Below are 10,905 nucleotides of genomic sequence, written 5' to 3'. Positions count from 1 at the left end.
AGAAAGCTCCCTAGATGGCTCTAATATACTGTAAGCATTGGAAATGCTTACCCTAGAACAGTGCTTTTCAAATTTTACAGGCATCATAACCACCTGGAGGGTGTGTCAAACTTTTTTTGTAAGTGTTTACTGACATCAACCACCTTTCTAATTCTCTGATACTAATTGGGTGTCCAACAATTCAATTCTGACACTAATCATCTGCAGTTAGCATAGACCATACATCCTGACGGCTCAATCTGACAAGGCTGCCCCTACTTCAGACACCAGTTGCAAATGGGGTATTCAGGCTACCCACATTTCTGCCTTGCCAACTACAAATTTGTAGATTCCTATGACTTCTCCCCTGTCCCCGATTTGATAATTTGCTAGCATGACATATACAACTTGGGAAAGTGCTTTACTTATTGTTATAGATTTATTACAAAGGATACAATTCAGGAATAACCAAATAGAAGAGTTGCCTAGGATAAGGTGTGGGGGAGGAGGTGCTTCCATACCCTCTTTGGGCACACCACCCTCTCAGCATCTCAATGTGTTCACCAACCCAGAAGCTCTCCAAATGCTGTTCCTTAGGAGTTTTTACAGAGGTTTCATTATGGGGTATGCTTGATTAAACCATTGGCCATTGATGATTGAACTCAACCAGGAAGTTCCAACCCTCTAATCATGTGGTTGGTTCTTCTGGCAACCATCCCTGCCCTTGAAGTTATTCAGGAGTTCACCAATAGTCACCTCAATAGAATAAACTCAGATGTGTTTGAACAGGGCTCATTGTGACAAACAAAAACACTCCTAACAGGCAATTCCAAGGGTTTTTGGAGTGCTGTGCCAGGAACCAGAGACAAGGACCAGATATAATTTTTATTATACCACAGTTTGTTAACTACAAATTGCTGGGCCCAACTCCTGAGTGTCTTATGTATTAGGTTTGGAGAAAAGCTTGAGAAATACATATTTTAAAAAGTTGCAGATGCTGCTCTTCAAAGAGATTACACAAGAGAACTTCAGTCCTTGAGGGTCACAAAATGGCATGTCTCTCAAATATCACCTTTCTGATTCACGGCCCTCCTCTTTTTCTCAGTTCTACCAGGTTTTTTGTCAACCACTCATTCTGTTCCAAAGTGCCTCCAAATGTCATCTCAGAGCAAGTAAAGCCTAGGCTGTATGCTAATCCTTATCTAGAGCTGGGGGCTGTAAAATGTCATATGAGAGGGGAGAATTGTAGAAAGGAAGGCAGTGGGAAAAGGAAAACCCTAGGACAGAACTCATTCTTTTGGGAAGCCCATTTCCCAGTGAGGTGGGGCTGAGCTCCTTCAGCTGGAACAAAGGAGAATTCTGCTTCCCTTGGAGAATCAGGATGATTCCGCCCTTGGGCCTCTGCTGCTCAGAGGAGTGTCCACAGAGCCAGAGGGGCTCAACTCACTTTGTTAAGGTTCCCTGTTTTCTCCATCTAAGATCCTGTGTAGCTTGGCCTTACAGCTTCTTATTCCATTTTTTCAGAGTTGAACATTCTGCTTTGGTCAGGATTAGCTTGTATTTTCCCTGCAATTCTATCTTATATGGATTTTAAATAATTCATGTGTTTATATGTATGTGTGTGGGCTTCCCTGGTGGCTCAGTGGTAAGAAAAACCCACCTGCTAATGCAGAAGATGTGGGTTCAGTCCCTGGGTCATGGAGATCCCCTGGAGAAGGAAATGGCAACCCACTCCAGTATTCTTGCCTGGGAAATCCCATGGACAGAGGAACCTGGCTGGCTCCGGTACATGGGGTCGCAAAAGAGTCGGTCATGACTTAGCAACCAAACTACAACAACAGCTTATTTATATAGACATAAATGGCCTAAATTCTGCCATACTGTTTCACCATTCTCCCTTCTAGACCCCAACCCATTCAGATCAGCTAAGGATCCCTTTTCCTCACTCAATTAACTGACTCACCAAGTTATCCTGCATCTAACTTTGGGTTACTATTCCTGTTCTAAATCAGGCCAAATACCCCTAAATCTACTGTGAATTTTGAGGAATGGGTGCTTAGGTGGTCGTTGTTGGTTTTTTTTAAAGCAAGTTTAGAAGCCCTCGAGGGCCCTGATTTTTGCATTTCATTCTGCATTTGCCCTCCCACTGTCTAATCCCCCTCAATCACGCTCAATAGATATGCCAACTGAGGTGGAGGCCTGAACATCCTGGAACTCCCATCCTTTTTCTGGCTTTGATTGGTCCTGGAAAGGAGGGGAGGAGGTGAGGAATTGGAGGAAAAAATACATTTTGGGGCAAGAAGACTTTAGGCAGTGTAGTGTCACAGTTAGGAGCATTAGCTTAAGAGTCAGGTGGCCCTGGGTTCAAATTCTGGTTATGTCTCTTACTAATTATGTGACTTGGGACTTGTGAATATCTCTTTGACTTAGTTCCTGCTTCTGTAAAATGAAGCTGATGGTACCCTACCCTATATGGAATCAGTTTAGTGGAGGTGTTAGAAGCAGGGATTCTGGTGCCAGACTGCTTGTGTTCAAATTTTGACTTGCTGTTTAGTAGCTGTAAGGCCTTGAGCATGTAACTTAACCCCTCTAGTCTCAGCTTCTACATATGCAAACCCAGGGTGTTAACCCACCTAGTATTGCAAGAGTAAATTTGGCTTTTTGTTTTGTTTTGTTTTGTTTTTTGAGTGCCCTGAATGCTAGCTACATTCTCAAACAGATCAAAATAAAACTAAAGAATGAATGCAGGATTTTGATGACATTTTATAATCCTTGTGTGTGTGTGTGTGTGTGTGTTAGGAATAAAGAAGTAAACATTGAGTTGTGGACAACAGAAAATGTAGCATTTATAGATACTCCTTACTCCCTCCCAAGAAACCTTCAGTAAAAATAAATCTAAAAATCAAAAGCAAAAAACGAAAGAGGGAACCAAATAGAGCTTGGAACCTGAGCATGCTGGGAGTGAAACAGGAGGGAAGGGGGCAGGGAACAAGTTTTGAAAGAATTACATAGCCCCAGGACACAACACAAACCAATTAGAATCTCATGGGTCCAAAATGGCAGACCAGTCAACTTCGACTAGACCTTGATCCTCAATTAGCAAGCTGAATGACACACTGAGAGTCACCATGGCAGTTCCAAGGCACCACCAAAAGACCAAAAAGTGGGCAGTGGCTGAATTCCTGGAAATCTCCATCCCTTCCCCCAAACAGTTGGAATAATCCTCCCACTCATTAGCCTATGAAATTACCCATCCCATAAAACACATTTTGGGACCACTGACTCACCCTCTGCCATGGCCCAAACTCTGTCTATGGAGTGTGTTTCTCTCTGAATAAATCCACTTCTTAGCTATCACTTTGTCTCTCATCAAAGAACCTGAACTTCATTAGGTCCTGAAACCAGGTCAGTGATCTCTGTTGGAAGACCATGGATTTTGTCTGGGTTCAAGCCTTGGCCATGTGAATTCCACTCCCAAACTGGGTTTTGGTTGGGTTTGAGTCCGAGCACATGGCTTCAAGTCCTAATTGGGGGTAAATGGTTTCACGAGCAGACTTCTGAAAAAATGCTCCATTAAGAATGAATTGCTCATAATTAAATAAAATATTTGCTTAAGTTTATTGAAGAGCATTAGATTAATAGAAAGCATTAAAGAATTGAACACTGAAGACGAAAAAAAGAAAAAAAGTCTGTGCAAGATGTGATTTTTAAAAAAAGTTCATCAAAGCAAATGCATGAAAGAATACATCTAAATATCACCCTTTAAATGCTTTTCCTGAAAATTTTATGAATTTAAGTCTGGGGGTCTTTGAGTGTTCTTAGCTTTATCTGTGAGAGTAAATCTTATAAAGAAAATCTTTAAAAGTAGAAGGACCTTTTTTCTCTCAATAGTGAGCTTTTAAATGAAGGATGTCTATTACGTGAACACTCTGTTTCTTGTAAGGCTAAAATTCCATGGGTTTCCCAGGCAGCTTTTTAAATCTCTTATGGAAGCTTGCTATTCTTAGGGTGTAAAATGATTGAAATGCATTCCATCATTTCCTCCTTAATTCAAGCCACTTGTTTTGTAGGAAAATTCAGCGTTCAACAACAGGTATATTATTGAAAGTAACCTTTATCATTTATAATGAAGGAACTAGCCTTAAAGAAACTTTCCTCCTTAATGACTCCTCCTCCAAACTCTGAGTTTGTAGGGTACTGTATTTTTAAAATAAAGCAGATGGGGAAGATCTTTTTTCTGGAAAAGATTCAACCAAACACAAAACTAAAACCCGGAGCAGGAATGTTGGGGGAACATAGGTGTCCTTGATGGGAATATTGGCATCAGTCACTCCTTTTCTTAACCACTGGAGCTGGTGAAGTTGACAAAATACGTTTGCTGTGAGAAGACAAAAATAAGACAAGAGAGTCAGGCTTAGAGAAAGACTTGCCAGAAACTGTGGCTTTCCCCTGGAGATTTCAAATAAGGAATTTTGTGCCCACTGGTTTCCAGGTTAGTTCACCGAGCTGCCAGAATGAGGCATCTCAACTCCATCTGATAAGTAATAATAGTGAAGAATGGGTATTTGTCTTAGTAACATTTCATAAATTTAAAGTGACCCCCATTTTGACTATCTGGAAAAAGGAAACCCTCCAGTACAATGGAAATCTACAAACCGTGGCTATGCCTGACTCACCTTAACACTTTGATTAGTGTTTGTGTCCATTTGGCTTGAGGGTTCAAGCAGATAACTAGCTTATTCTTCATCCAGACTCTGGGGGGAAATAAATAAAAATAAAGCAATCAGTCCTGCATTTTAGGAAAGAGTTGAGTATAAAAAAAAAGATTCCCACAGGAGATATATTAGGAGGTGGGCAGTTTTAGATGTGAAGCAGGTTATTTGCAGCATGAAGTCTGATCATTAAGAAAATCCCCATTTGAGACTCACTGTGTGAGTTGGTGGAACTGAATATGAATTGACAGACTCTCAGTTGTCAGAGGTTAGTATTTTGCTGACAACCTTTGCATGAATTGGAGACAGAACAAATAACAGACTCCAAGTTTGGCTCACTCCTGAAGTTTTAAGATGTTGGTTTAGTCACTAAAGTTAAAGTGAAAGTCACTCAGTCGTGTCTGACTCTTTGTGACTCCATGGAGTATGCAGTCTGTGGAATTCTCCAGGCCAGAATACTGGAGTGGGCCTTTCCCTTCTCCAGGGGATCTTCCCAACCCAGGGATCAAACCCAGGTCTCCTGCATTGCAGGTGGATTCTTTACCAGCTGAGCCACCAGGGAAGCCCGTTAAGTCACTAAGTCTTATCCAACTCTTGTGATCCCATGGACTGCAGCCCACCAGGCTCCTCTGTCCATGGGATTCTCCAGGCAGGAGTACTGAAGTGGATTGCCATTTTTCTCCAAAAGCTATATCATAATATCTTTAAAATGTGTTTGTCCACTGAGCTTGGGAAAACAAAATAGACTAAAGAAAACTCTCTCTTAAAGACCTTTTATGTGAAAAAAAAATCCAATGAAATTTACTGTGGGAGAGGTTTACAGAGCCAATTTCTCTGAGTGACACCTGCATTTGATGGAACCATCAGTGAGCAAGACTTCAATGTTCTGAAAATTAAGCAACGGGAAAGGCAGTAGGGAATAATCATCCATTGATATTGATCAAGCACTTAAAATGTGCCAGCCACTATGCTTAGCAGGTAATATGAATTATCTCAATTAATCTCACAAGAATCCTGTGCTAAAGGAAATACTATTTCCTCACCTTCAGATGAGGAACTTGAGGCTTCCTCAAGAAGACTTTAAATAATTTGTCCAAGATTGTACAAGAAACGCATGATAAAGCAGGATTCAAATAAAGGTTGGCTGACTCCATAACCCCCAGTTTTAGCCACTTCTCCACCTGGGCATATCTGAATGGTTACCAAGTGCCAAAATATCTTACCAGCAGTGAAAGAAATGAGGTTTACCAGTTTACAGCAAACTGGGAGAGTCTACTGTCCATTGGGGTGACTTTGAACAAAACGTGATTTCTTGATGTGTCTCATTTTAGCTATAAAATGACAGATGGCAAAGATCCATCCATCTAGCTTTGAAACTCTACTCTTGTAATTGAAAACTACAGAATCAGAGGTCATAGACCTGTTGGGCTCTTGGCCAGAGCCTTCCAATTTGGTTTCTGAATTCATGATAGAAATACAGATTTCTGACTGTCTGGACTAGAGTATTTTCACTACTGACTGCCATGAATTTTTCATAATTATTTGCAACTTTTGCTTATATATCTGGTTAAAATTCAGAAATGTAGACTCTGGTGAGAAGATAAATTTTTTTCACTTTAAAACAATTAAGGTTTAAGTAGAGAAAATTAGAGTGTATTTCTTCCCCTGGTAGAGAGATGAGAGACTTGACTCATAACAGAGAAACTGGTAATAAAAAAACAGAAGAAAGCCTCTGTTCTCTAGACCAGGGGTTCCCAACCTCTGGGATCTAATACCTGATGATCTGAAGTGGAGCTGATGTAATAATAATAGAAATAATGTGCATAGTAAATGTAATGCACTCGAATCATCCCAAAACCATCCCCCAATGCTGGTCGGTGGAAAAACTGTCTTCTATGAAACCAGTCCCTGGTGCCAAAAAGACTGGGAACTGCTGCTCTAGACAGCCAGAGGAATTACTCCTAAATAGGTCATGACTATACTTCACATCTCCAAGTTGGAGGGCAACAATCACGGTTTAGTCAGAATTTTTATTGTCAGTGATAGTAGTGAAATGTAATGTCTTTCTAAAGAAAAATCCCTACTTATTTTTGATATCCCATGTTTCTTTATTACAAGTGAAGCACAACTAGTCCGAAACCCAAAGCCCTAATATCAAAATGGGACAAACAAAAAGCGCTGTGCTTTGTCATTCAGTCGTGTCCGACTCTTTGCGACCCCATGGACTGTAGCCTGCCAGACTCCTCTGTCCATGGGGATTCTCCAGGCAAGAATACTGGAGTGGGTGGCCATGCCCTCCTCCAGGGGATCTTCCTAACCCAGGGTTTGAACCCAGGTCTCCCCCATTACAGGCAGATTCTTTATCATCTGAGCCACCAGGGAAGCCCAAACAAAAAGTAGCTGCTTACAAATATTTCCAAAGGTTAAAGCAGCCAAGGGAAGAGTTGCTAATGAAAGCCAAGCCAGGGCTGCCCTGAGAAGGATGCTCTGACTGTAGTTCAAGGTGCTGCGGGGCACCTTGGTTCATTCAAGGTGGATCCAGGAAGAAGAAATCACAGTTCTAGGCAGTGATAGTTAAAAGATCTACAAGCTCCTTTAAAAATAGTCAATCCAACATTTGCTGACCCTCTCCCATCTGAAAAGAAAGGGATAAACATCAGGAATAGGGAAATGAATAATGTCTGATTTCTATCTGTAAAGAACTTATTTTCTGATGGAATGAAAGAGAAAAACAGACAAACCAACCTGAATCTTTCAATACAATGATGCCGAATAATTACAGCTAACAGTTGCTGAACATTTATTACTCTGTCTGGCACTGTACTAGGGGCTTTACATGCAATGTTTGTCTCATTTGATATGCCGTGGAAAATGCCCTAATAAAGGAATCTACAGATGTCTCTGGGAGTACAGAAAAGGGCTTATTGAAAGAGGATATACCATCACAATAAAAGAAAATGTCTATTAAATTTCTTGTAGCCATTACTGTCCCCTTAGCCTAATTTTTAAAGCAGAGTTAGGGGTTCACAGTTGACAGAACCTAAAGGATGATTCCATAAGATAGACAGACATTCTGACCAAGGACTGATGTGGGTACTTATTCTCTTGCTCTTTAACTTCTAGGGAACAAATTTTCTGTTTCTGCTGGCAATTGGAGTTTGACGGAATAGAGAAGAATCTTGGTTCTGACCCTGTCTAGTGGTATGCCTCAGGGCAGTTAGCTAGCTTCCCTAAGCCTCAGTTTCTGCATTTGTAAAGGAATGGTAACAACAGATATACCTGAAAGGGCTCTTGAAAGAATACAGTGAGTGAATGTTCGTGAAGCATGTGAGTTAGCTAGGACCTCACCCATACCCCTGCAAAGTATGTACTTAACAAGTTTTACTGATTCTCATTATTAGTTTGAGAATTAATTGCTAGTAATACTCCAAGTTAATCACTTCAAGGAAGCATACATTATTTTTTATTGCAACTTACATGATTTCTGTGTTTGGACATCCACGCCCACGGGGGATGATATTAAGTCTTTCAATGAGATTAACGGGGAAAAAGCTGACAGTCTTTCGAATGCATTTACACTTTAAGTTTGTGTTATTGGTCTCCAGAACACCTATAAACACAGAATCAGTTATTTTAATCCCTTTGGCATATAATTCACAACTAGAATTAATCGGTAATCTTTCATACTGTGCATTTGAAGATTTAAATATTTCAAGTCAATACTTCCACCCATATGCCTTTAGTTTGTGAATTTCTGCTTGTCTTGGCTTATTTTCAAACATTTTCTATCAAAACCTTAAAAATAAAACCAGCTTTTTAAAAATACAATACCTATTAAAATTTGTGACATCATTATATTGGTACTCAGGTGGTTGCCCATATAATAAAATTTGAGAACGGCCACTGTGGGAACTAATAACTCAGTTATAATTCATGCAACATAAAATTGATCAATCTTCACTCCTAATACATAAAAAGCCAGAAATGAACTAGTTAACTGAGTCTCCCAGAGCATTATCAAGTTTTAACCCTATCGAGCTCTTTCTTATCATTACCCCCTACTCTCCGAACCCGCCCTCTTTCTCTAAGGAAATACCATGAAGATATTTTTTGTTTTTGTTTAATCTGTTGGTCCTCTAACTCAGTTGCAAATCATTATCAAAAACTACCAATTATAAACATTCAACTGTTTGTATTCAACAACAAAAAATGTACTCATTACTTTAATAGGTAACCTGTCTTATGCATTTCAAGGAATTCTACTTTCTTTAACCCTAGTGCCCACCACTCCGCTGGACACAGAATTGCAAATAAAGGAACCAGGCTCTAAAGGTGTTACACTTTAGTGGGGGAAACAAAGAAACAAAAACTAAAGTATCACAGAATGCTGTATTTCCCCCAAGGTCCAAACTGCATGAATGAGAACCGAGGACTTTGCCAGCAGCCATGGAAAAGCTTCATGGAAGGAGAAAGAGACGAGGGTCTTAAAGAATGAAATGACATGAAACAGGGTTAAAATCAGGAAAAAATATCCCCACATTTTAAGAACAAAAACTGGTCCTCTGCACCTGAACGAAGTATCTCATCCTACACATGATAATTCCTGGTGGAATCTGATGATCCCTTCAGTTGCATAAAAATTTATCTTTTAGCTAGATATTTACCTATTTACACAAAGAAATCCTCCCCGTTTAGACTTGGAAGTCTGCTTCTTGGCAGAAGTGTGTACTTGAGGACTCCTGTTGTACTTACAATGTTTCATGTCAGAGCTGACCCTAAAACACTGTATTAGACTATCCCTGCAGGAGACCAACGGGTTGGAGTCAATAGCATTTGGTCAAAAAGGGGTAGCGTTGAGAGGCAAAGTGAAGACGAGATATCTGGAAAAAATGAGTTATAGGCAGAGAGGCATCTGAAAAAGGCCAGAAATAGGCTGCTGAGTGTCAGTCCCACGGACCTGGGACCTCCAGCATCTCCGCCTTCTCTGGATGACAGTCTTAACAATACAAGTGTTTCCAGCCTCTAAGAGTTAAATCTCTGAACACCTTTCTTTTAGAAATCTAGGAGCAGTTGAGCAGTTTCCCCCACTTCATTCACACTTCCCCTCATTATCTGATTGGAAAAAAAATTGAAATGGCTGAAGACCACTTGAGCTCAAAGCACGAATGATAACAAGCGAAGGTTCTCACCATGGACAGGAGAGAGGCTGAAGGCCAGCAGCATAAGAATCAGAGCTCCAGGGGTGAACCTCATTCTGCCTCAAGGTGGAGTTCAGACTTCAGCTTCAGATCCACACTGTGGGTTCTCAGCCCAGAGACTCCTATTTATTTAGACCAGTAAAGCCCTCCCACTGCCTTTGTCTCCAGGAGGTCAGCTGCATCATCAGTTTTAAAAGCTCCCCAATATGCTGAGCTTGCTTTTTTTTTTAAACCCCTCTTGCAAATTTTATGCATTTGCTTCAGAGCACTAGTAGTATAATAAAGTATTTCTTGAAAATGTGGACTCTAAATGGCAGGGATGTTGCAGGAATTTGGAGATGGAAGAGAGGGAAGTTTGGAGACTCCCCGGCACTCTCTCTGTAGGTTCACAATCAGGGATTGTGGCTTTGCTTGCTGTTCTCAGTGAAGGGTCAGTGGGCTGTCTCAATGGCATCTGAATATATCCTCCAGGAAATCAGAAACTTGTCAGGCACATCATTGTGTTTCTAGCACCTGCAAGCTTCTCTAACCTTTGATAGGTGCTCAGTAAATATTTGTAGACATAATGAATATCTCCTTATAGACAAATCCCTATGCTGACTTGGTTACTGTTTTTCTATCAGACTTTCCCACACCTTATTTCACTATCTAAAATATATGATTATTTATGTAATCTCACCATCATAGAAGTCCTGGAAGAGGACAAGTGGGTATCCCCTCATAGATGTGGGTGTGTCTTGAAGGGAGGAGAATTTTAATAACAGCTCTGAAAAGGAGAATCTTTCTAGCTCTGGTATGCAAGGTATTGACCTTGAGAACCGGGTGTCCGTGGAGGGCATCATTAGAATTTCATCAAGTAACTGAACCTCATATTACAGTCTGTTTAATAAAGCATGTGTGCAGTTTGGTTTTGATCCAGCCAAATAGCCCATGGGCCTAATGAACCCACAGCTTTAACTCACTTGTTAGAGCGCTTTGATTAAAGAAAAGAAAAAGAAAAATATGTGGGCAAAGGC

The 10,905-nt window shown here is 40.5% G+C and overlaps 1 protein-coding gene across 1 annotated transcript; it reads right to left on the bottom strand.

Moving 5' to 3' along the window:
- Positions 1-3,573: 3,573 nt before the first annotated feature.
- On the bottom strand, positions 3,574-9,997 carry CXCL13 (C-X-C motif chemokine ligand 13). The gene is made up of 4 exons (XM_027545406.1): positions 9,881-9,997; positions 8,169-8,301; positions 4,656-4,733; positions 3,574-4,357 (listed from the first exon to the last, which is right to left on the bottom strand). Exons 1-4 carry the CDS (start codon positions 9,942-9,944, stop codon positions 4,303-4,305), a joined length of 330 nt encoding a protein of 109 aa, XP_027401207.1. The 5' UTR covers positions 9,945-9,997; the 3' UTR covers positions 3,574-4,302.
- Positions 9,998-10,905: the final 908 nt, after the last annotated feature.

This window comes from Bos indicus x Bos taurus, chromosome 6 (assembly GCF_003369695.1).
Source record: "Bos indicus x Bos taurus breed Angus x Brahman F1 hybrid chromosome 6, Bos_hybrid_MaternalHap_v2.0, whole genome shotgun sequence".
Classification (NCBI taxonomy): domain Eukaryota; kingdom Metazoa; phylum Chordata; class Mammalia; order Artiodactyla; family Bovidae; genus Bos; species Bos indicus x Bos taurus.
This window is presented reverse-complemented; position numbering and strand designations above follow the sequence as displayed.